Source organism: Leucoraja erinacea, chromosome 8, assembly GCF_028641065.1.
Source record: "Leucoraja erinacea ecotype New England chromosome 8, Leri_hhj_1, whole genome shotgun sequence".
Taxonomy (NCBI): Eukaryota; Metazoa; Chordata; class Chondrichthyes; order Rajiformes; family Rajidae; genus Leucoraja; species Leucoraja erinaceus.
The window spans coordinates 65,588,652-65,616,058 of NC_073384.1; the positions used below are offsets into that span (position 1 = coordinate 65,588,652).

The window sequence follows — 27,407 nt, forward strand, 5'->3', positions numbered from 1 at the left end:
TTTAACAGGACGCACCAAAGGAATAGGCTGATTTTGCTTGTGTTCATCATAAAAAAATATATATTTTAATGGAGGGTTTTGTTTGTGTATGTTTTTTGTAGTAAAGTCGTGGATGAAAAGCCATAAACTGAGTTTCTTGGGCATTCCTGCTTACTGGGGATCAGGCTTGACTCAATACAATGGGACGAGGTGAGAAGGTTTCGAGTCCAGCCTCAGTCTACCTTGAGCCAGATGTTTGTTTCAGGAGTGACTTTTTCCTTTTTCTTCTTCACAGCTACAGATTCATGGTCATAGACAGACTTGGTGTAGATTTGCAAAAGGTGTTGGAGAAAGAGGGGAACCGGTTTGCCAAAGCAACTACTTTGGAAATAGGCTGTCAATTGGTAAGCAATGGCTACAATACATAGTTTTGTCAAATAATGTATGAACAAAACAGTAGGTCAGAATTACACCGAGTTTGAACCTATTTTGCCATTGTGATTGAAATGATATTCCAGTTCAAAATCAACAATTCGGTAAGAGAATACGGAGAAACAAGGAACTGCAGGTGCTGGTTTACAAAAAAAAAGAGAAAAAGTGCTGGAGTAACTCAGCGTATCAGGCAGCATCTCTAGAGGACATGGAAAGGCAATGTTTTGGGTTAGGACCTTTCAGAATAGGATGGGCATGGGGTGTTGCCACTTTCAGACACTAAACAGACTCTTCTTCAGACTGAGGATGTTGCCAGGAATGGAGGGGCTGGTCATAAGTGGAGATTGCATCGGCTGGGTTTTAATTTTACTGCAATGTTGGAGGCTGAGGGATGATTGTTTAGAGGTGTATAAAATCACAGTGCCCTCCATGATGTTTGAGACAAAGACCCATTATTTATTTATTTGCCTCTGTACTCCACAATTTGAGATTTGTAATAGAATAAATCACATGTGGTTAAAGTGCACATTGTCAAATTTTATTAAAGGGTATTTTTATACATTTTGGTTTCACCATGTAGAAATTATAACTGTGTTTATACAAAGTCCCCCCCATTTCAGGGCACCATAATGTTTGGGACACATGCCTTCACAGGTGTTTGTAATTACTCAGGTGTGTTTAATTGCCTTCTTAATGCAGGTATACGAGAGCTCTCAGCACCTAGTCGTTCCTCCAGTCTTTCCATCACCTTTGGAAACTTTTATTGCTGTTTATCAAAAATAGGACCAAAGTTATGCCAATTAAAGTCAAAGAAGCCATTATGAGCCTGAGAAACAAGAATACAACTGGTGTAGACATCAGTCTTCTTTTTCTTTTTCCATATGGCGTGCACAGCCTAAAGTTGCAGGACAACTTGTTCTATTTGATTGTGCACACCAGGTTGATTGCATTCATCGAAACAGAGCGGACCACGTGAAGGTTGCAATCTCCCACACCCAGACATCAGCCAAACCTTAGGCTTACTAAAATCAACTGTTTGGAATATCATTAAGAAGAAAGAGAGCATTGGTGAGCTTACTAATCACAAAGGGCCTGGCAAGCCAAGGAAGACCTCCATAGTTGATGACAGAAGAATTCTCTCAATAATAAAAAAAAATCCCCAATCACCTGTCCGACAGATCAGAAACTCCTCAGTAGTCAGGTGTGGATTTGTCAATGACTATTGTCCGCAGAAGACTTCATGAACAGAAATACAGAGGCTACACTGCAAGATGCAAGCTACTGGTTAGTCGCCAGGATGGCCAGGTGACAGTTCGCCAAGAAGTACATAAAAGAGCAACCACAGTTTTAGAACAAGGTCTTGTGGACAGATGAGATGAAGATTAACTTGTATTAGAGTGATGGCAAAAGCAAACTATGGAGGAGAGAAGGAACTGCCCAAGATCCAAAGCATACCACCTCATCTGTGAAACACGGTGGTTGGGGTGTTATGGCCTGGGCATGTATCGCTGCTGAAGGTACTGGCTCACTTATCTTTGTTGATGATACAACTGCTGATGGTAGTAGCATAATGAATTCTGAAGTGTATAGACACATCCTATCTGCTCAAGTTCAAACAAATGCCTCAAAACTCAATGGCTGGCAGATCATTCTACAGCAAGACAATGATCCCAAACATATTGCTAAAGAATCAAAGGAGTTTTTCAAAGTTAAAAAATGATCAATTCTTGAGTGGCCAAGGCAATCACCCGTTCTGAACCCAATTGAGCATGCCTTTTATATGCTGAAGAGAAAACTGAAGGGGACTAACCCCCAAAACAAGCATAAGCTAAAGATGGCTGCAATATAGGCCTGGCAGACCATCACCAGAGAAGACACCCAGCAACTGATGATATCCATGAATCGCAGACTTCAAGCAGTCATTGCATGCAAAGGATATGTAACAAAATACAAAACATGACTACTTTCATATATATGACATTGCTGTCTCAAACATTATGGTGCCTTGAAATGGGGGGACTATGTATAAACACAGCTGTAATTTCTATATGGTGACACCAAAATGTATAAAAATGACCTTTATTAAAATCTGACAATGTACACTTTAACCACGTGATTTTTTTCTATTACAAACCTCAAATTGTGGAGTACAGAGGCAAATAAGTAAATGATTTGGTCTTTGTCCCAAACATTATGGAGGACATGGTATAAGGGCATAGATAGCATAGATAGTGAGAGTAGGGAAGTCTTGAATAAGAGGGCACAGGTTTAATGTGTGAGGGGTGAAACGTAAATTTCATGCAGAATATGTTACTTATCTGGGACGAGCTGCCAGAAGAAGTAGTGGAGGCAGATACAATTACAACTTTTTAAAGTATTTGGATAGAAAGGGCATAGAGGATACAGGACTAATGTTTGCAAATGGGATTATGGTAGATATATCATCATGGTTAGCATGTTCAACTTGGGCCGCAAGGGTCTGAGTCTGTGCTGTACGTTTTTATGGTCACATTTGTCACACTAGTCCTGTTGTCCTCTGAGTCCAAAATTGGCGGCTGAATTTTGAAAGCAATGGGAAGCAAGTATCCACTTTACTTGGTTTTCAACACGTGAACTAAGGTCACATTTTAAATCTACTTTTTCAGGGTAAGGGAGAAGAGGGATTCATCTATTTGCAGATGTTAGAGGGGAATTGTAGGGGAAATCTGCACACAAAATGTTTCATTATATCTGTATCTCGCAGTAGTTGTGCATATGACGATAAAGTCGACGTGGTAATTCACTTGCCTTTAATGCTGTATCTTTGGGGGGGGGGGGGGGGGGGGGGGGGGTGATGGGGAGGGTTCAAATGGCTTTTTCGTAGCTATTTTGTTTTTTTTTTGTTTTAGACATAACTAACACCTTCATGCTCAACTGATAACTGCTTAACTTTGGAAAAGACTATGTTTCTATTAATACAGAATCTTCAAATGGTCTCCAATTAAGATTTCATTCTTTGATTAGTGACGGGTTTATAGGAAAGACAGTATATCTCAGTGCTCTGCTGTTAAAAGTAATGTAACATTATCATGTATAAAAAATGGTTTTGACCTCCGTATTTTGCAGAATGACATTCACTTTTTAAATTTATACATGTGCTTAACATTAAAAACAGCTTGATATTTTGGAGTTTGTTCATGAACACGAATATATCCACGGTGATATCAAGTCAGCCAACCTGCTTCTCGGCCTCAAGAATCTCAAAGAGGTATCATACATCTGTATTGACAACAAGTAGTTGTGTTTCTTTATTTAATGAATGAAAGTGAATGGGTAAAAGGTCCAGCAGAAAAAAATGACGTGCATGTGAAAGCTGTCTTGATGTTGCTGATTCAGGAATCACAACTATTTGTTCCACTCCATTGGAGCTGTATTTATGGCAAATTCTCCAAATGTTAGATTGTTGTAGCAAAAATCCATATAATAAGTGCAGGTCATATTGTCATGCTCTTTCTTGAATTCTAACATAGCAACACAAATAATATTAATTGGAGATGGAGGACTATTAAATGGAGAGCAAATATAATGATTTTTGCAAGGCTATTGCCCTTGGGAAATAGAAAAAGCCTAGTGACGTGACAACTGCCAACCACTGTCACTATGCAAAATTGCATGACACTTTTTTCCTGAATAGCTTTGCCAGAAAGCTGGAAGAAAAAACAGTTTAAAGAACATGTTAACTTTATTTGGGCTATCATTTTTGATTCAAAATATTCATGTAAAATGCTTAACACAGACATTCTGTATTCTGTTGTGTATTTCTTTTAACAAGCAGGCAGGCACATTTAAATTACTTTGGGAAAGGCACCATGGATTAGAAAAGTTTACATAGAACATGGAACAGTACAATACGGCACAGAAACAGGTCCTTTGGCCCACAATGTCTACGTTGAATAATCGTGCCAAGTTAAACTAATCTCCGCTGCTTCCATGCGATCCATATCCCTCCATTCCCCGCATATCCATGTGCCACCTGCCTTTCCCATTGGTCACCCATCTACTTTCTGCCTATACCCTAGCTGTGACCGCCTCTCTATAGCTCCTATCTATGTCGCTCTCAAACATGTGGACACGGTGGCGCAGCGGTAGAGTTGCTGCCTTACAGCGCCCGAGACCCATGTTCGATCCCGACTACAGGTGCTGTCTGTACGTTTGTACGTTCTCCCCGTGACTGTGTAGGTTTTCTTTGAGATCTTCAGTTTCCACCCACACTCCAAAGAAGTATTGGCTTGGTATAAAATGTAAATTGTCCCTAGTGTGTTTAGGATAGTGTTAATGTGCAAGGATCGCATGTCGATACGGACCCAGTGGGCGGATGGCCTGTTTCCGCACTGTATCTCTAAACTAAACTCATCCAGCCACGGCTCCAGTCCTCTCTCATGGTCATTCATGAGCTACAGTGGGGGGTGGTTTCTGAGGTGTAATACTGCAAGTTTCCCTGACCTCCCACGTTCTGCAGGAGGAACATTCCACTGCCCTAACTCACATTTTCACTGCACAGGCAGTGCATCACTGGCACAGTGATGCAACTGGTAGAACTGCTACCTTGAAGTGCCAGAGACCTGGGTGCTGTCTGTGTGGAGCCTGCACGTTCTCCCTGTGACTGCATGCGTTTCCTCCCACATCCCACAGCCTTGTTGCTTTGTAGGTTCATTAACCTGTGTAAATTGTCCTTCGTGTGCAGGGAGTGTGTAGAACTGGAGTCTGAATGGATGAATCCATTTTGACGTGGACTCAGCGGGCCAAAGGGCCTGTTTCCATGTTGTTTCTCTAAACTATCACTAGAAGAACTTTTGAAAAGAAAAGACCACCGTATTTTAAACTCAGCCTCCATGCCAAAGCCTCAGTAGGCAAAATCTCAATACTTGCATCTACACAGAAATTCTCCCGGCACAGTTGCTCAGCTCATGCCTTCCTTCACTCTACCCTGCTCTGCCTCAGAACAAAGCTGGTGCCACAGACCTGACGTCTGCTGCTGCTGCCTCCTAATGGTCAACCTCCCAACAATATACAATATACAACCAGCATCTGCAGTTTCTTAAATCTACAGAAGTGTATTAGCTGTTTCCTCTACTTCTTTAAGAAGGTTTCGGAAGTTTGGCATGTCCCCTACAACACTCACCAACTTCCACAGTTGCACCATAGAAAGCATTTTATCAGGATGCATCACAGCTTGGTTTGGTAGCAGATCCAACCAGGACTGCAAGAAATTGCAGCAAATTGTGGACGCAGCCCAGACCATCACACAAACCAACCTCCCTTCTATTGACTCCATTTATACCTCACGCTGCCTCGGCAAGGCCAGCAGCATAATCAAGGACAAATCGCATCCTGGCCACGCCTTCTTCTCACCTCTCCCATCTGGCAAAAGGTACAGAAGTGTGAAAATGCACAACATCAGATTTAGAGACAGTTTCTTTCCAGCTGTTATCAGGCAACTGAATCATCCTCCCACAACCAGAGGGCAGTGCTGAACTACTGTCTACCTCTTTGGTGACCCTTGGACTATCCTTGATTGGACTTTGCTGGCTTTACCTTGCACTAAACGTTGTTCCCTTATCATGTATCTATACACTGTAAATGGATGGATTGTAATCATGTATTGTCTTTCTGCTGACTGGTTAACACGCAACAAAAGTTTTTCACCATACCTCGGTACACGTGACAATAAACTAAACAAAACTAAGGTGAACGTCCACAGGCGATCCATGCAGTCTTTGTCTACATCCTTTCCTGGTGATCACCGATCTACTTTCTGCCGACCTCTTGGAGCAAATACTCTAGAATGTTAACAACTGTTTTTAAATCTACTGTACCGCTCTTCCTCGCAGGTGCTCATTCCTAAGTGAAGCTAAGGTGGCCTCATGCGAATGGTTGATTTTTATATCGACCATGCTGCTCCTGCTCTCAGCTGCTCTCTCAACTGTGAACCTAATCTCTAGAGCGATAGGGATATGAGCCAGGCCATTGATGCAATCACAAAGAAAATACATCAATGCCTCAACTTCCTTAGAAGAGTTTCAGTACGTTGCCGAATACTCTACCGATCTACACGTGTAGAGTAGAGAGCCTACTGACTAGTTGCATCACAGCCTGGTTCAATAACTTGAAAACCCAGAAACAAAGGCGGCTACTGAAATGAGCAGATATTGCCCAGTCCATCACAGGTACTGACCTCCCCACCATCGAAGGGATCTATAGAAGGTGCTGCCTCAAAATGACATCCAGTTGTCATCAAAGGCCCATATGACCTTGTCCATGCTCCCATTTCCCTACTACAATTGGGAAGAAGGTACACGAGCCTGAAAACTATGATCGCCAGATTCAAGAACAGCTCCTTGCCCTTTAGCATCAGACAACACTAACCACTAACCTCATCAGCTATGATAATCTATTGATTGTGTTTTTGGTTGCACTATGGACTTCTGTTTTGCACTGTTCTGGTACGTAGTATTACGGGTAATAATTGATTCTATAATTGATTATTATATATTTATTTGTGAGTTATAACATCAGTGGGCCTATTGAACTTCAGGAAGTAAGATTTAATTGCAGATACATATGATGATTAAACGCTCTTGACTCACCATGGCTCTGCAAGTTCTTGCCTTCCAGATATTTATCCGTCTCTGTTTTGTAAACTAGAGTTGAATCTGCAACCACAATACTCTTTTTTTTCCATCTTTGGTCCTTTTGGCAATAGCCTTTAATCTATTCCTCTGTCCTCAATCCGTCCACCAGTATCCCTGTCTGCTTAGTATACACTGTTCATAGTTTCAAACATCTCCTTTAGATCCTCTTCACATCTCCACCACTGCAAGATTAACAACCCCGACTCCTCTGATCCAATCACACGACAAAAATGCAACCAGCTGCAACCAGCTTGTAAAAATCCCTCCACACCCTCTCTAAAGACCCTTCTTTCCTCCATCCATAATGCTCTAGTTGTGGCTGAACCTGTGCTTTTTACGTCTAATGCTCAGGATCCCACGTGTTGCTTTAACTACTCTCCCAACTTCCCCTTGTCAATTTCAGCAAACTTTGGGCATAAACTCCCAGGTTTAAACTGATCACAGCAGAAGATGTGCGTGATTCACACTCACAATTCATTCATTCCCCACCGAGTTCCCCACCTTGTGAACACTGAAAAGCTGATCAATGGTGTCTTCAAATGCAGAAAATAAAACAGAGCTGTGAATGGAAATTCTGCACTGATGATGCAGAGGATAAAAATGTGGCTTTCTTCTGAATAAGAAAATAACAGCTCTTTCACTGAAATATTTTTAAATCTTTCAGATATATCTGGCGGATTATGGTCTTGCCTTCAGGTACAATCCCAATGGAGATCACAAACACTATAAGGAGGATCCGAGGAAAGGTCACAATGGAACAATTGAATTTACCAGTATAGATGCTCATAAAGGTGTAGGTAAGGACATCATCCATTCGGTCCGCAGACTGTGAGCGGTGCCGGCTTTGTGTTTGGGGATGAAATTTGCATTGAGTGACTTGTTTGCTGATATTTTAATCCAGCCAGCTACACTTCAGTGGATGCTCAGCAGTGTGGGTTTGGCAAGTTCAGAGCTGACCCAGAAACGCGTGATGTCGTCCATAAACCATCCTGCTGTGTTCTTGCAATCATGCATCAGTATTGTAAATAATGACATTGTCAATTTTGATGGCATAATTCTGAGAGTAAAAATGAATTGGATTTGCTTGCTTCAAATTTAGTTGAAACACTTCACTCTTCTGCAGAGACCAACCACTAGGAATTGATTTAAAAATAGTTTTCTTAATGGAATTCATTTGAAGGAAGTTGATGCTTGTAATGTATACATCTAGATAGGCAAGCTTCAATCGAATAAGGGATGAATCAAAATATCTGAATTATGGTCATTGTGTTATCTCAGCTGAGACAGAGTGAAATGCTTTTTAGTTATATTTAAAATACAACATTTCTAACTACCCCAAAATATTTATTCCAAGAACTAACAAAGAAATTGGGAGACGTGCATTTAAATTCAAAGCCCCTTCTGACTGGAACACTTTGCCTAGTACCATAAGAACTATTAGCTCATTTCGTCTATTTAAAAATACACTTTTACACTTCCTTATAAAACCATGTACCTGTTTCTAGTATTAGAGTCTTCAAGCTCCTTTATCTAGCTTGCTCTGTGTGTGATCATTTGCGCTATAACATATAACTGTTATTATTATTGGATATGTAAAGTCAATTAACAATTGTTATAAACTATAACAAGTGGGGATGGAGGGGTTATGGGATTGGTGTGTGGGTAGGTGGGTCAATGAGAGCCTTTACGTATGTTATGTCTTGTGCTGTATGTTTTATGTTGGACCCCCTCGAAAACGAGATGACTGTCCGTCTCAAGGGGTTATCCATGAATAAACTTGTTTCAAACTGGAGGACGAAGGATGTACAAATATGGAACTTGTAAAACTATGCGGGTACCCTTCTCGTGCAGCATGCTCTACTGATCAGATCAATATCCACGTTTTCAAATATACATAGTCAAGAATATAGTGCTAAGCGATGCTGTCACTTCACACTGCTTAACAAAAATTACCAATGAAGATTAACAAATTTACAGTGTGTGTAGTGTCATTTTATAGAGGAGTTAGAGTTGCAGTCTTTGATAGAGTTGCACCCTGGCCACTCCCTCTTCTCCCCTCTCCCATCAGTTAAAAGGTATAGATGTGTGAAAACGCACACCTCCAGATTCAGGGACAGTTTCTTCCTAGCTGTTATCAAGCAACTGAATCATCCTACCACAACCAGAGAGCAGTGCTGAACTACTATCTACCTCTTTGGTGACCCTCGGACTATCCTTGATCGGACTTTGCTGGCTATACCCTGCACTAAACGTTATTCCCTTTTCATGTATCTATACACTGTAAATGGATCGATTGTAATCATGTATTGTCTTTCTGCTGACAGATTGGTTAGCAACAAAAGCTTTTCACTGTACCTCGGTATACATGACAAACTGATCCATGTGGCATCAATTGTCAGTCCTGGCATTACTGCAGTTGGAAATAGTGGCGTGACATGTCATGGGCTGGGCACACAGCTAGCTCTCAATGGGACATGTTCCCGATAGTTTCAAGTTCAGTAGATTTACTAACAGCTGTGTTATGTTACAAGCTAGAAGGCATGATCTGCATCAGTTCAATGGGAAATACATGGATTGTGGACTATCAGTCGCAATTGTAATGGGAAATTAATAGAATATTACCTGCATAGTTCTATCATTAGTGCATCGAATCCTAGAGCTGATTTATTCCATCAACCCCTTGTGATATCTGAACTCTTCCAGTTTTGGGCTGTTGAGGATTCCTGATATAGATTGTCCACCAATGACAGCCATGCTTTCAGCTGTTAAAGACATTGCCTCTAGGATTATCTTTGCAATCCCCTGTGCCTCTGTATCCACCTTAAAGAACACCTTTATAAAATACCTCTTTAACCAAATTTTGGATATCTTTCCTAATATCACCTCGTATGACACTGTGAAATGTTGCTTCAAATGATCCTTCAAATTCCTTGGAACATTTTTCATGCTAAAGCTGTGATATAAACAGCTATTCATGCTATAGGTCGTGAGAGTTTTCCTTTTGAAAAAGCAGTAATTGAATAGGGCAGCACGGTGGCGTAGCGGTAGATTTGCTGCCTTAGAGTGCAAGGGACCAGGGTTCAATCCTGACTACAGGTGCTTGTCTGTACAGAGTTTGTACGATCTCCCCGTGACCTGCGTGGGTTTTCTACAGGATCTCCAGTTTCCTCCCACACTCCAAAGACATACATGTTTGTAGGATAATTGACGGTATAATTGTGAATTGTTTCTAATGTGTGTAGGATGGTGTAAGTGTGCGGGGATCGCTGGTTAGAGCGGACTTGGTGGGCTGAAGGACATGTTTCTGTGCTGTATCTCTAAACTAAACTAAACTAAGATTGGACATGGATGCAGCATGATAAGGGGAGGCATGGTGCTCACATTCAGGCTGCCATGTGTACAGTAGGAATGGACTACTTATGCACAGAAGTACTTGGTTAATTAATTACTTTGTAAGTTGGTTACTTGCATTAAAATGGTCCAATTAGCAAATCCCCAACTGTTTCTTCTCTAACTACTCTCCCGGCCAATGATTAAACTTGGACTGTTAATCCTCCATCTTTGAGAGATCTGATTGATGAATAAAGACATTACCTGAGGGCTGCCTCCTTAGCGTTGATCTTCAGGTTCCTTTCCCACTCAAACTATTGCAATAGTCAATTCTCCGTCTGAATAAACCTATAGCACCCAGTTGGCATTTAAGATGTTGTATTGTCTTTCCTTGATTGTTGGTTTTGGATATATCAAACGAGGTTTCAATGGATGTTTATTTTCAAATTGAACAAGTTTTCCTTTATTCCAGCTAAGATCCACTGAATAAAAGCTCTTGTTTTTTTTCATATTATGTGTCTATTTCTGCCTGTGCATTTGCAGGATATATAGAATGTGGTTTCTTTAATTGATGACCGTGTGGTAATCCAATTTCTTGCATTCATCCTAAAACTGAGTATTCATCAGCTTTATTTCTAACCTCTATCTCTGCTCAAACCGTTATACACTCCACATCCTTCATGTTTTTTGAGTCCGCTATCTTTCTTTCTGCAATATGCTGTCTACTGATAATCTTCCACAATTCCATCAGCATCTTTCTTTATATCACCACTCACTTTGCTTCCTGTATTCAACTCTCTTCAGATTCTTCATCTTTGACAGATCTCAGCTCCTTTCGAATCAGGCCTTGCAAATGTGAGTTTCCTATTCCCCATTCTTGACCTTGCTCCCAGAACTGTTATAGTGACTCCCTCACCCACATCTTCAACATCAGCGGCGCCCTTAATCAATGGATCATTCCATGTTATTTTGCCATCTCCAGAGTGATGGTGCCCTAATGCATCTTTCCCTTTTTGCGTTACAAATGTACTAATATGTTTGTGACATCCATGTCAAATCCCATTATATTCCATAATTATGTTTACATATTCTGTTGTGCTGCAGCAAGTAAGAATGTATTTGTCCCATCCGGGACATACGACAATAAAACACTTTTGACTTTTGACTCTTCAACTATTATCATTTCCCTGACACTTTCTGTGATGGGAACTTGTGAAGAAGTGCCATTGGCATTAGACGTCTCAATAGGCATAAGCCCCTTCTATGCTGCCTGTGTTTTTGGGAATCCTACAGATGCTGTCCTCGTTTTTTGGTTGCTTTCCTTGGGTAGAATTGTAAAAGCACAAAGCAGACAAGCAAGGTTTGCAATAAATTGATCCATCAATGCACAGGAGACTGAAAATGTTGCTTTGATGTGTTGCTTTAAAGTTTCAGTACTGAACAATTGGATTTGATGTGGATAAATGACTTTTGGAGGCATTTTCAGGGCATGCTTGCAGGTACAGAGTGACCTGATAAGAAGCTCCCCCTGTAAGTACTTGAGAAACATTAGGTTTCCTTCACCACGTCCAGGCAGTAATACTTAGGGTTGCAGTGAAGACTTCCTCGGTAAAGGAGGGTTTGTTCAGTATATCAACGATGCAAGTGCATCTTATTGATAATTTCTTCTTGGAATTTCTTTCAGATTATTCTTTCGGCTGAGTTATTTCCATGGTGCAATTGAAATAATATTGACATACAGATTGTCATATGCACAAAATACAAAATAATATCAAGTGTAAAAACTAATAATAGACCATAGCGCATAATTGATCCTTGAATAGCAGCTGAACCTAATGCAATATAAGTGAAAACTTTGGCAATCTGTAAGCCTCATGGTAAATTGTTTAATGTACTTTCATAGTGAGAGGATTTAATATAGAAGCAAAGAGGTCCTACTGCAGTTGTACAGGGCCCTGGTGAGACCGTATCTAATTTGAGAAAGGACATTCTCGCTATCGAGGCAGTGCAGCGTAGGTTCACCAGGTTAATTCCCGGGATGGCGGAACTGATATATGATGAAAGAATGGATCGACTGGGCTTGTTATCACTGGAATTTAAAAGGATGAGAGGGGATCTTATAGAAAATATACAATTCTTAAGGGATTAGACAGGCTTGATGTATGAAAATATGTTCCTGATTATGGGGGAGTCCGGAGTCCAGAACCAGGAGTTACAGTTTAAGAATAAGGGGTGGGCCATTTAGGACTGAGATGAGGAAACACTTTTTTCTCCCAGAGAGTTGTGAATCTGTGGAATTCTCTGCCACAGAAGGCAGTGGAGGCCAATACGCTGGATGTTTTCAAGAGAGATTTCGATATAACGATATAAAATGCAGGAACGGGGTACTAATTTTGGATGATCAGCCATGATCATATTGAATGGCTCGAAGGGCCGAATGGCCTGCTCCTGTACCTATTTTTTATTTTCTAAGTTTCTGGAGAGGACATTTGACAATTTGTCAAATCAAATCAGGGTCTCAAGGTCATGACCCAAAACGTCACCCATGCCTTCCCTCCAGAGATGCTGCCTGTCCCGCTGAGTCTAGCTTCTGTCCAATCATTAGTTGGTCAGGAAGCACCCTGAACTAAGTGACTTCTTCAGCATAATGGCATTGTGAAGAAGGTTAATAGTTTTTATTGGCATGAATTAAAAGATGAAACAAAGGTCTTGCAAAGTTGTACGACACATAGAAAAATAATGAATGCATTTAGCAGATCTTTAGCCTTCTTAGGATTTATTGTCTCCATCCAAAGACAGCCTTCCTTGGCCACGAAATAGTGCAGAAAAGACCTTCATGTCAGTGAGGTGGAGATATGTATTCAAACTCTCCTGCCTCACTTGTTTGCTTGTCTGTAGGATGCACTTTGGAGGGATGTCTTGGAGAAGCTGACCTTGTGCTCTTATATCCAACAATCCTCAGAGCAGGGAACCACAGTAGAACAGGCTGCTGAAAAGGAAGAGCAATTCCTTGTCAGTGTTTTTTCGGGGATTAACTAGCGATTAACTAGTTTTCCGGTTATGTTTTTTTTTTTGGTTCGGTCCAAAGTTTCCAGAATCTACCAACCAGCCAGACTTTTCCTCTTTCCCTTGCTATGTATGGGGTTTCTTGGTGTAAATGAAATATATAATTCCAGGTCTAATGAAACTGGGGATACACAGTTAGCCTTGCCAACTGAGGTAGCAAGGATCCACAGAGATGCGAATGCCTCTGAAAGTCATGATGCAACGAAGTAGATGCAAACCAAAAACAAGATGAAAAACAAGATTTGTCTTTTTTTTTTTTAAGTGGTATTTTACAAGTTCCTGTAATAATTAGTTGTACTTTGCCACAATCATGAACGATTTAAAAAAATATTCTCGTTACATTTCTAATTTTCGATGCCCTGTCTAATTGAGTGTTTTTCACGTCAATCTTCACTGCAAATCTTTTCATCTTCACTGACCACAAGACGTCACAGCTGCAGCCAAACCAATGTTAACCACAGGACCACACTGAATAATGGTCACTGTACCATTATCAGGTCCATAACCTTTGTAGATTGCAGCGCAGTGATGAAAAATCAGATTGCACAGCTGAGAGTTGCTGATCTGTGAGGTTTTGGTGCTTTACCAGAGAAGTTTACTGTGCTATGAGTGAAATTCTTACTTTGAAGGCTTAGTTGAAAAATTGATGCAATATATCCATTCAGCATAAAAATCACAACAGTTTATCCTCATGGGCTAAAGAGTTGATTTTTACAATGCTGCAAGCAGGATGGATCAATTAAGTTTTAGAGTAAATCTTAACTGGACCTACGTGATCAATAATGGTCTTTGAGAATCATTAATATTGGGGTATGAATGATTAGTCTCCACCAGTGATTTTAAGAAGTGACATATATTATAGTCACACTTGAATAAGAATGAGGGATGAAGAATTAAGAAATCTGTAAGTGTACATCAAGTTGGAGAAATAGTATGCGGATTACAGGAAAGCACAAGTGCTTGGCAAGTGCTTAATTAAAAGTTTAGTTACTTGCTCACAGGTCAGTGACACATTTCTATTGCTTCTGAAATGGGGAGAAAAATATTTGGAACTTGGATGAAGTTAGGAGAATGCTCCAGCTGAGGAAAGCTAAAGCAATCTCCGTAATTCACAGTGGCGCAGCGGTAGAGTTGCTGCCTTACAGCGCCAGAGACCTGTGTTCGACCCTGACTACGGGTGCTTGTCTGTGTGGAGTTTGTATGCTCTTCCCGAGACTCGCGTGGGTTTTCTCCGGGATCTCCGGTTTCCTCCCACACTCCAAAGACATACAGTTTTGGAGGTTAATTGGCTTGGTACAATTGTAAATTGTCCGTAGTGTGTGTAGGATAGTGATAGTGTATGGAGATCACTGGTCAACGCGGACTCAGTGGGCCGAAAATCCTGTTTCCACGCTGTATCTCTAAACTAAACTAAAATTCCTACACTAATCTATAGCATTTTAGTGGCCTCCTACACCAAAGGCTGTGTAAAACAAAGTCTTTAATAGACCACAGATAGACACAAAAAGCTGGAGTAACTCAGCGGGACAGGCAGCATCTCTGGAGAGAAGGAATGGGTGACGTTTTGGGTTGTGACACTTCTTCAGACTACCTTTAATAGGCAGCCTATATTCAATTTAACGATTGTGCTGCCCAGATTTTATGTAGTCGTTTTTGTTGAAAGGTGGTTGTTGCACATAATTGAGGTTGAAGCACAGCCTTATCAGAACAGCGGCGCTGTTAACAGCTGCGGCTCGCCTGCAGTCCGTCTGTCTTTACTTTGTTCTGTTGTTTTTTTTGTCTTGTTTTGGTTAAGTTTTAGTTTGTTGGGTCGTGTTAGAGGAAGGGGGGGGGGAAACATGTTCTCTGCCTCTTCCTTCAGGGGAATGCGACTTTTTCGTGTCGTATCCCCCTTCTCTGCCTCCGTCTGCGCTGAAGCCTAATGGCGGAGCTGGCGGCCTCCAGCCTGCGACTGACCCGGAGGCTCCGGAGGCAGAGCCAGCCAGGACTCACCAACGCGAGGCTGGCCGTCTTCGGGGCTGAGGCAGCGGTGGCCCGACTTGCTGGTGCGGCATTCCATCTTTCGGCGGCGGCCTGGAGCTGATGCAGCGGGGCTCGGAGCTAAGGCTGCGGGACCCGGAGCTGGGGCGGCGGCCCAGAGCGGAGACGGCGGGACCCGGAGCTGGGGCAGCGGCCTGGAGCTGGGGCGGCTGCCCGGAGCTGATGCTGTGGTGGGCCGTCTCGGAGCGTAGACGGCGTTCCGGCTTTCGGCGGCGGCGACATCACCACGGAGATCCGCTGGACTGGAGAGCGGCATCTCCGGCCGGGATCGATCGCCTCAGCGCAGAGGGAGAACAAGGAGGGAAGAGACGGAGAAAAATACTTTGCCTCCATCACAGTGAGGATGTGCTTGGTGAAATCACTGTGGTGGATGTTTAATTTGTGTTTATTGTATGTTTTGTTTTTATTGGTTCTGTGTATGACTGCAGGCAACATCATTTTGTTCAGACCGAAAGGTCTGAATGACAATGAAGGAATCTAATTCTTAGTTAAATTGCTTTTTTTATCCTTTTGTTTTGCTTTTCTTGACAAATTCAGTTCCTTGAATTCTAAAATTCTCTTTTGGATTTGAAATGCAGCCCTGTGACATTTGCTGTTGTACGAGCTTCTGCACCTTGAACTGATGAGAGTGGATTGTTGCTGTTTTGGTCATAGACTGATACCATGCTTGCTGGTGATCAAAAGGTCATAAGTGATAGGAACAGAATTAGGCCATTCGACCCATCAAGTCTACTCCTCCATTCAATCATGGCTGACCTATCTTTCCCTCGTGGCTACATTCTCCTGCCTTCTCCCCATAGTCCCTGAGACCTGTACCAATCAAGAATATATCTATCTCTGTCTTAAAAATATCCATTGACTTGGCCTCCACAGCCTTCTGTGGCAACAAATTCCACAGATTCGCCACCCTCTGACTAAATAAATTCCTCCTCATCTCCTTCCTAAAGGAACATCCTTTATTTCTGAGGCTATGGTCCTGGACTCTCCCACTAGTGGAAACATCCTCTCCACATGCACTCTATCCAAGTCTATTTGATATTTGATGTATAAATGACATAGGCATATAAAAGTATGCAGAAATGTTTTATTATGGTTCATTACTAGAGCTTTGATTAGATAAACCCAGAATAAAGGGTTAACATTCTCATCTTCTGGTTGTAACACAGTTGAAAATAATCCACTACTTCATAGAGCATACATGGAGGCCATTCACCCCATCACGACAGTGCTGGCTCTTTGAAAATATATCCAGTTGGGTCCACTACTGTGCTCTCTCCCCATTGCCCAACAGAAGGAGTAAATTAAAGTAGATATTTAGTTTCCTTCTGAAAGTCATTGTTTAATCTGCTCCCATCTTGTTTTCAGGCATCGCATTTCCAGATCAAAACATTTGGGAAGACTTTACTTTGCCTTTTAATCTAAGACTGTACTTGCCGAGATCACAGATGAATTAACACAATGTAAAGTGGCTTAGAATCAAATATGCAGACAAGGATGTAAAAAAACATTGTTGCACAGGTAATTACTTTGTACCATTCCAGTTAAGGGAAAGAAAAAAATGCCTTTCGTTGCCTCAGTTTTTTTGGTTCCTGTGATTTTGAGGAAAGATTAAACTTGACACTGTGTGATAGCTGTTCCCCCATTTCCTATCTGAAAGGCACGCGCAGGCCTTTAATGAAGATAGGAGAAGGGATATTGTAGTCTAACTCATGGAGTGATTCTCACATTCACTCTTTAAGCAACTTTTTAACAGCATGGTAAACTATTACACAAAGAAAAAAAAAAATCATTTGACTTTTTATTTTAACTTTGGTTAACTTTCCGTGCTAAATTAGACCCTACGGGCACCAGAAATCGTTAAACACTGTATTACAGTTTTTATTTGTGTTGATACTTCATCCAACTCCGTCTTGGTAATGTAGTGGACGTGTCCAAAGCCAAATAAATTAGGATTAGGATGTTCTATAAAATCTTAAAATATAGATTTTTAGTAGAGCTAACCCGATGCTGATTTATTCATTACACTGTTGTAAGTGCCTTTATATAAGACTGCCACTTGTTATCATTGATTTTCAGGTACTGTGCACAAATGTTGGTTCTGTGGCTGGCTGTTATACTCATAATTAAGAAAATTACAGGGCTGGAAAAGGCTATGCGGTCTGTTTGGTCATTAATAGAAGTTCTGGAAGTTGCAGTCACTGACTGCAGATGCCACTGCTTTCCACCAACTCCCACAAGCAGCAGGGATTCATGTACCGACTGCTCCAGCCCCATTTCAAAGCTGCCACCACAAGAGTATGACTTGAAGGATTGTTACGTCAGAGAGCTAGGTATGTGGATGGATTCAACTCCACCTTCACGATCTGACAGGAATAGAGAGTGTGTATACACACAAGTAACTGCAGATGCTGGTTACAAAAAAAAAGTACAAAGTGCTATAGTAACTCAGCTAGTCAGGTAGCATTTCCGGAAGACATGGATAGGCGACATTTTATATTTGGAGTCTTCTTCAGACCAGGGTGTATGCAGTATTCCAATAGGAAGATCCCTGGTATTGTCAGTTCTTGATTCACAGCCACCTTTACACAACTTTATTTTCTAACATTATTGGTCCAAGATGAGTGAAAGTCGATTAAAAATGGCTATCTATCTATCTATCTATCTATCTATCCCCTTTTGCTGTTATGACATTCATCCAAACCTCAATTCTATTTTCCTTGTTTTGGTCCATTCTTTTGATATATACCTCCGAGCAAAATTGAGCTCAACCTTTAACATTTCAGAATGACTCTATAACCGCAACATATTTAGCAGGCTATGTATTTCCCTCTGTCTTTTCCTGGTTTGAATTTAATGACTTGATTCTTGTGGTCTGCCACCCTCCCCCCATCCACCAGAAGAAATGTTTTCTCTGTGTCTACCCTCTTAAACTTCTTTACCGATTAAAAAAAAAGTTAACCATGCCTCCCTCAACTTGAGGGAGCAGATGCGAAAATCCCAGAGGACCCCAGAGGATTGAAGTTGATAGTGACTCAGATCAGGAAAGGGCCATTTGGCAGCACAAAGCCACTTGAAGTTCTTTGGGCAAGTCGCCACCAGGTCAACAAATACAATACAATACAATGAACTTTATTTATCCCTTAGGAACTTTGGTTTCTGCAGCCATACAACAAAAAGTGATCCTCCTCCTCACTGTGATGGAAGGCAAAGTCTTGTCTCTCCCCCGCTCTCCATCCTCCCGCAATGTTAAAGTCCCCGGTGGGCGATGATTAGTCGCGCGGCCGCTAAGGTCACGCAAGCGATGTAAGGCCCTGCTCCGGGTTTTAACGTTGGAGCCCCCGGTGGGCGATGGCAAGTCCCGCGGCCGTTAAAGCCGCGCCGGGCGATGTCAGGTCCGGCTCTGGGCCGTTTTCAGGGAGTGAGCAGCTGTCTCTTCACTGCCGATACTGATTAATGCCTTTTTGAAGGGGGCTGATCTTGCTCTCATGACTACCGTCATTTTTTTTTTTTTTTAATATTTTATTTTATTAGAAGTAAGCACAGTCATATGGCACCAAAGTGCCTAATATATATTTTCATAATACATTTTATGTACAACTTCTTTTTTTTTTTTTTTGTTACATTGAAAAAAGATGAGAATAAGAAAAAGAAGTTAGATAGTAAAGGATAGAAAGATGTGAAATATATAGTGTGTGAAAAAAGAAAACGAGTAAATGAAGAAAGTTGAGAGAGAAAATAGTGAAAAGAAAAGGAGATCATTATTTATAGTCTTGACCAACCCTCGTCCAGTCCTGAAACAGTTATTTTTTACAATTGTGTTGCACCATATGATTCCAAAAAAACGACGAATGGAGACCAACTCGTTATGAATTGGTCTGATTTATCCATTAGGAGGAATCGCATTTCCTCAAGATGAGCGGTGTCCAACATACTTGCAATCCACATTTTAAGCGTTGGTATTGATGTACCCTTCCAAAATTTAAGTATTAATTTTTTTGCTATTATTAAACCATAGTTAAGGAATAGATTTTGAGACTACCGTCATTTTTGAGGATAAGATTCGATTAAACAATCACAGATAGAACCCACTAGAAAAATGTTGTCCGTTGCCATGCAGATGTATGAAGTGTAATGGGTGGAGGACCGTCTACTGGGAAGAATTATTTGCTCCATCATTGACATTTTTGTAACAGATTTCTTTTAGAATACAGTTTGTTTTATAAAATGTGCATTATGGTGAAACCTACTCCAAACCACGGTTGATTTATTTCCCATCTTGCTTTTTTCTTGAAGCTATACTCTTTTGCTTCATTTAATTAGTTCCAGCTGTAAGCATTTGCACAGTACTGTGTCTGAATTGTCATGGATGCCGCATTTACGCCTGTTTTAGATTTTACTCTTTTGTGCTACATCAATAAAAAGTTAGGTATGGAAAGAGGGATACTGTTTGCCTTCGTGAAACTGCTGCTTCTATAGGCCGTATATGTCATTCTCGTAGCCAGGCCTTTTTAACCTGCATATTGTGTGAAAATTAAATATGTCCATTGTAAAATGGAATTTTGTTTTTAAATTATTTGGTGAAATTGCTGCTTCATGAAGCTGGCCATTCTGTTGGATCCACAATAGAAATAAATGTGCAGTGCCTTCTTCCCGGTGTACAAAATTGTTGCTCCATTTTTTATTAGTTAACTATCTGCCAACTTTTGAGTGGATTTTGGATCTCCAGACTGAATTAGTTGAGAATTATGATTGTGTGCAGAATGATTGCAAATTTTGAATGTAGACATATAGGGAACACCAAAATTTACAATCAGCTCAATGTCATCACTTGATGTCTCCTAATTAAACATTTTACTGTAAATTACACAGGACATGAGTAACTAGACTAAGTGGGACCCGTTGGGTCCCTGTCACTAAGGAGGCTTGTTCCCCAACGCAATATTCCACCACTCACCCATAGCCCCCAACTATACAGGTGCAGCTCATTTCCCCTCACCCCTAGCACTCTCTCCCCCTCCTCTTCACCCTCCCTCTTCTTTCCCCTCTCCTCCCTTCCCCCAATCCCTCCCTCACTTCTCTCTCCCTCTCCTTTCCCCTACCGTCAGTCACTCCCTCCCTCCATCCATAACTCCTCTCCCCACCCTACCCCCCTCCTATCCGTGTCCGGTTGGAGGCTTCCGCCAACCACCCACAGTGTCCCTCTGCTCCAGCAAAGATGTGATAGCGCAGGAAGGTGCGGGACGTCCGGCGGAGTGACAGGAGAAGAGACTAATCTGCGCTGTGTTGACTGGCAGGAGAGGAGATCGATCTGCGCAGCATAGTTTTGAAGATTTTTAAACCTCGCTAACTTTTACAATATACCGCCGATCGGAACAAACCTTGTTGAACTCGCTGCACAGGAGAATGATGAGTGACCTGGCCAAAAATCGTAGCGCTATTGCGTACCATTGTTGCGCAAATAGGAAAACCGCGCAAACCGGAAGAGCACAAGATCAGAGTTTTAGTTATGTATAGATGTAGACAGATTTACACGCCATGTTCAAAATTAATGTACAGTCTCTGTAAAGGCATTGTTTTCTGTGGACTGGATGTAAAGTTTGAATTCCAGGTGCAAGATTCTTGTTGCTTGTGATTTTTCTCCTCTAATTCCCAATTGAGTGTAATTGAGTGCTGCATCTCTGTGGCAGGATTCAGATATCAGTGCTCTGCATTATACTGCCCTTCCATTGAAGAACAGGACAGAGGCAGAAGTACAGGGCGGCAGGGTGACACAGCGGTAGAGTTGCTGCCTTACAGCGCTTGCAGCGCCAGAGACTTGGGTTTGATCCCAACTCCGGCCGCTTGTCTATACGGAATTCATATGTTCTCCCCGTGACCGCGTAGGTTTTCTCCGAGATCTTCCGTTTCCTCCCACACTCCAAAGACGTACAGGTGCAGGTTTGTAGGTTAATTGGCTTGGTTGGGTTTGTACACTTGGTATAAGTGTAAATTGTCCCTAGTGTGCGTGTAGGCTTGTGTTAATGTGCGGGGATCACTGGTCGGCGCCGAATCGGTGGACCGAAGGCCTGTTTCCGTGCTATATCTCGAAACTAAACAAAAAGTAATTAGTGAGAATGTCAATAAAAAAGGAAACTATTTAGGATTTATACAATTTTTTCCAACTACCCTTTTTATTAAACTTGGCTGTGTCTTTGGAACTGAGTTTAACTGTGTTTCTGGCAGTGACCTTTCGCCTGGAGTCCTGGTTTGAATTGAACCCCAGACTGAACATCTCTACGGTGTCTTAGATCACGAGCCAGGGTTCTACTGTAACTCCCCTGGATTGCACAATGTGAGCATGTATTTGTGCAGCGTGTGCCAGGGGATTCTCACTTGATAATTTCAAAATACAATATGACGTTACAGTGAAAGGGCCTTCATAGGAACTGCCTAAATGCTGAGCGTTACAAGCAAGCTCCCTCTTTATTTCAGGCTTCCAGTATCTGCCCTATTTTGATTTTTGCATGCAATTTGGGAAAAGATTTAATAGGAATCTGAGGGGTAACATTGTCACACACAAGGTGGAATAAGCTGCCAGAGGAGGTAGTTAAGAAACAGTTAGACAGATACATGGATAGGCCAGGTTTGTAGGGATATGGACCAAACGCAGGTAGGTGGTACTAGTGTAGCTGGGACATGTTGGCCAGTGTGGGCAAGTTGGGCTGAAGGGCCTGTTTCCACACTGAATCACTCTATGACTAAAGTGGTGGTTGCTTTCATCAGAGATTTCACGTTGTGTAAAATAGCATTATTAAATCAATTGTACCAATAGGGGGAAAGGGGTTAGGGACTAGAGAGTTTTAGACTCACAAGGACAAAGTTACTTTTCCTGCAGGATTTTAAATAATACGTTTTTTTATAGCTAAAAAATTATTTTCTATTGTAAAATCAAGGCATATTGCACATTTTAAAATGGAATAAATGTGTGAAACCGCTGTTCACCGTCTCCAATGTCCGTCCACTGACTGGGCCCCTGACACTGCTGCCACCGACTCTCACCGTATCCCCAGCCGTCCGTTGACCAGGGCCATCGACTCCATTTGCGCCGACCCTTGCCTTTACTCCAGCCCCCCGCGGGCCTCCACCAGCGACTCCGCCAACCCTCTCCGCACTACCACCCACCAGCGGGCCAGAACCGTCGCCTCACCTAAGTTCCAGGTTCATCTCCAGGCCCACGGCCTCCATGCTGCAGACTCCAACACCATGTGGTCTGACTCTCCTGGGTCCTACTGTGCCCCTCCCCCCCCCCCCCCCCCCCCCCCCACAGGTAGTCTGAAGAAGGGTCTCGACCCGAAATGTCACCTATTCCTTTTCTCCAGAGAGGCTGTCTGACCCATTGAGTTCTCCAGCGTTTTGTTTCTCTTACATGAATATAGAGTCATACAGCGTGGAAAAGGGGCCTTCTGCCCTACCTGTCCACGGTGACCAAGATGTCCCATCTAAGCTAGCCCCGTTTACCTGCATTTGGATCATATCCCTCTAACCCTTTTCTCTCCATGTACCTTTAAAATGTTGTTATTTTACCTGCTGCATCTACTTCCTCTGGCAGCTTATCCCATATACCCACCATCCTGTGTGAGAAAAAGCTGCCCCTCAGGTTCCTATTAAATCTTTCCCATCTCACGTTAAGCTTATGGGAAAACAACTTTGTACATTCACCCTATCTATTCCCCTGATGATTCTACATACCTCTGTATGATCACTCAACATCCTGTGCTCCAAAGTATAAAGTTCAAATCAGCACCCCCTCTCTCTATAGCTCATGCCCCTAAGTCCTGGCAACATCATCGTAAATCATCTCTGCACTTTTTCCAGCTTAATGGCATCATTCCCATAGCAGACACCAAAACACAACATAATACTCCAAATGTGACCTCACCAACATCTTTTCCAATTGTATCATAGCATCCAAATATCTAGACTCAATTCCCCTGAATGAAGAAGGTCGACATGCCAGAACCCTTCTTCACCACTCGATCTACCTGTGACAACACTTTCCAGTACATCTGTGTTCTTGTACTCCCAGATCTGCTCTACAACACTCCCCTGGGCCCCACTGTTTGCAGTGGAGATACTGCCTGATTTAACTTCCCAAAATGCAACAACTCATACTTATCTGCATTCAACTCCATTTGCCATTCCTTGGTCCACTTGCCCATTTGTTATAACATCTTCATTGTCTCCGATATGACCTTTGTTAGTGTCATCTGCAAACTTAATAATTATGCCTTGTATGTTCTCATCCAAATCGTTGATATAGATTGTTGATAGCAGCAATGGGCCCAGCATTGTAAATGGAATGATTGTATTTATGTATTGTCTTTCTGCTGACTGGTCAGCAGGCAACAAAAAGCTGTTCACTACCTCGGTACACGTGACAATAAACTAAACTGACTGATCACTGATCCCTGAGGCACACCACTAGTCACAGACCACTAGTGTCATAAACAACCTTCCATTACCGCACTCTGTTTCGCCCCATGAAGGCAATTCTGTAGGCATTTAACGAGCTCTCCTGGATCTCATGCGATCTAACCATCCAGAACGGCCTACCATGCAAATTCTCATCAAAGACCTTATCGAAGCCCTGCCATCGTCATTCTTCTTGATTACTTTGACTGCATCTCCAGGCACTTCACAAATATAAACTAATACCAATACCACTGCCAAGATGACGTCTGTTGCATGCTTAACATTGAAGCTTTCCTCAAATCCAGTGAGGCTTGGTTCCTCCTTGCTTACTAGTTTAGTTGATAGTTTTTTGTTTTGTGTTATCAGCAGAAGGACTATACATGAGCACAATCAAGCCATCCGCAGTGTACTGATATACAATAAAGGGAATAATGTTTAGTGCAAGGTAAAGTCTAGTAAGATCCGATTTAAAATAGTCCAGGATGTCCATTGAGGTTGATGGTAGGTTAGGACCGCTCTCTAGTTGCTGGTAGGATGGTCCAGTTGCCTGATAACAGCTGGGAAAAACTGTTCTTGAATCTGGAGATGTGCATTTTCACACTTTTGTACTTCATGCCTGATGGGAAAGGAGAGAAGAGGGAGTGTCGGTGTGAGACTCATCCAGGGCCGGTTTTACGTATAAACCTCGCAAGCTTAAGCTTAGGGCCTCGAGATCTAGGGGGGCCTCGGCAGGGCCGGATTTACCTATGGGCTTCATAGGCTGGTTGGGAGGGGCCTCACAAGTGGAATAGCCTAGGGCCATTCTTCATCTAAATCCAGCCCTGGACTCATCATTGATTATGCTGCTGGTCTTGCTGAGGCAGTGGGAAGTGTAGATGAAGTCAATGGAAGGGAGGTTGGTCTCGGCTGCGTAATTTTCTGTAGCTACAATCAATTTTTTAAATCTGCACCTGGAATACTAAACCAAAAATGTTCCACCTTGGTCAAGCAGCTGTAGGTGGAGGTGGTGTTGGGAAGCAACAATAGAACTTTCATATGGCCTGACAGGTCTGCAAGTGCAGATTAGTTTAGTTTAGAGCTACAGCGTGGAAACAGGCCCTTCGGCCCACTGAGTTCATGCCAACCAGCGAATCCGATACACTGGTTCTATCCTACACACTAGGGAAATTTACAGAAACCAATTAACTTGTAAATGTGGGAATATGGGAGGAAAGCAGGGCACCTGGAGAAAACACGGGAAAAATGGACAAACTCTATACAGACAGCACTTGTAGTCAGGATGGAACCCGGGTCTCTGGAGGTGTTGTGCCCCTGTAGCACTTAGGAAACCTGAACGGAAACCTCTGGAGACTTTGTGCCCCACACAAGGTTTCCGTGCGGTTCCTGGAGGTTTTTGTCAGTCTCCCTAATGGTCGAAAGTGGTTTCCGATTCTTCTATGTTCCGGCGATTATTTCAAAAAATTCAAAACCGGCCGCGACTAAAAATAGGTTGCCGTTTTAAAAATCGGTAATTTTTAAGTCGAAGCCAGTTGCGATGCTAGTTGAAGGTGGTTGCCGGAGGTTGCTGGAGGTTGCCGGAGGTTGCCGGAGGTTGCAGGTAGTGGAAAATAGAGGAAGAAATTGTCCCGGTCATCAACATAGGCTTGACCTGGTCAAGCCTTTCAAAGGACCAGGATTGGCTGAGTGGTACACTATCATAGCTTAAGCTTCCAGTCCATCCAAACAGCACAGTCAATTGATTTTCTGCTGCCTTGAAACTAGCAGCATATGGCTCTTATCCTTGCAATACATCCTTTTCCAATGCAACCCTGTTTCATCAAAATGAAATATTTGATTTAGGGTGTAAGCTTGCTCCTCAATTATTCCCATTACAAGAGGAAAGAATTTATTTGCAGCAGCATGGTCCGTATTTGCAGCTTTTCAGCATGCTTTCACACTATGCAGGCTGTAGCATTTATTATATTCGACAAACTAGCCACTGCTGGAATAGAAAGGTGCCAGAGCACCAGAGTTTTCAGGTTTTCTTTTCAGGGTGAATAATCAGTGCCTTTCTTTAGATTGTAAGAAAATACTTGTCGCAGAACATGCTTATCCTTATTTATCCTTCAGTCCACAAACTCAGGAACATAAGAATAAGGGGTAAGCCATTGAGAATGGAGACGAGGAAACACTTTTTCTCAACGAGAGTTGTGAGTCTGGGGGATTCTCTGCCTCAGAGGGCAGTGGAGGCCAATTCTCTGGATACTTTCAAAAGGGAGCTAGATAGGGCTCTTAAAGATAGCGGAGTCAATTTTAAACATCAAGTCTTTAATTTATCCCATCAGATAAAGCATAAAAAGAAGTTTAATTTGGCACCTAATTCACTTTCATATCTTCAGTATTAAAAAGGTTATGGCCATTTTCATACTCGGAAATTAGCATCTTGTTCCCTATTGCTTTTTCATTGACTTAACACAAAAGCTGTGACCGAGAACATTTAAAAGCCCATAACTTTCTTAAAATTTCAGAGAACTGAAAGAAATTTTCAGTTATTATAGATTGAAACATTCTGAAACAAATATGAAACAATCTTACTTAGATGACCTGAAATTAAAGCATATAGTTAGTTAGTTACCTAATTGTAGCTAATTACAAAATTCAATTACTAGATCTAAACATCTATCCATTTCTTAAGAATAGATTAACATTTTTAAATAGCCTAAGTGTCCAAATTCACACAAGAATTCACAATATAACATAATTTTTAAATCTCATTGTCATGGGTTTATAGGCCAAATGGAAGGAATTTAATGTTTAATACCTGTAAATTAATGGCCATTTAAATCAACTTGCCAGTGGGATTTTCTGGAATGGGACCATTTGGAACGTTGAGGTTGCAGTGATTTAGTCCCCCATATCGGCAGCAAAAACACTGCCGGTTCTTCAGGGTAAAAAAATCATCGTTTCGCAACATAAAATGTGAATTAAATACATCTTAAGAAACACTTTTATACATAAAAATAAACTACGTTCTTTTACCTGTCCTCTACATAAAATCCGGCCCCATTGTCGGCATTGACTGCTTCAGAAGCTGATTTTAAAATCACTCCAGTGATTAACTTGTCGGGTGAATTTTTTTTTTAAACACACAGAATGGCCGTCGGAACAATTCTTTAGTAACATCTTGCACTCCAACAAAATATAATTCAGGACCAGGTCGGAAAAAAAACGCGTTTTAACCCCCCCCCCCCAAACTCGCCAAAATCGCGCACACGACCAGTGGCAGAATTGCAGTGCCGCTGAAGATAAGTATTGTAACATACCTAGTTAAAGGCAGGAACGGAGTACTGATTGGGGATGATCAGCTATGATCACAGTGAATGTCAGTGCTGGCAAGAAGGACCGAATGGCTGCCTACTGCACCTATTATCTATCTCACTCTCCTCCACTACCTTTGCC

At 41.9% G+C, this 27,407-nt stretch overlaps 1 protein-coding gene across 5 annotated transcripts in view; it reads left to right on the forward strand.

Moving 5' to 3' along the window:
- The window catches only part of LOC129699791 (serine/threonine-protein kinase VRK1-like), an 87,973-nt gene that overhangs the window by 17,405 nt on the left and 43,161 nt on the right, over positions 1 to 27,407 (forward strand). For all 5 annotated transcript variants that reach the window (XM_055639879.1, XM_055639878.1, XM_055639881.1 and 2 more), the window contains 4 exons: positions 102 to 189; positions 275 to 383; positions 3,566 to 3,658; positions 7,747 to 7,879. In XM_055639879.1, the coding sequence (XP_055495854.1) occupies positions 102 to 189; positions 275 to 383; positions 3,566 to 3,658; positions 7,747 to 7,879 (423 nt within the window). The remainder of the gene's footprint in view (positions 1 to 101; positions 190 to 274; positions 384 to 3,565; positions 3,659 to 7,746; positions 7,880 to 27,407) is intronic.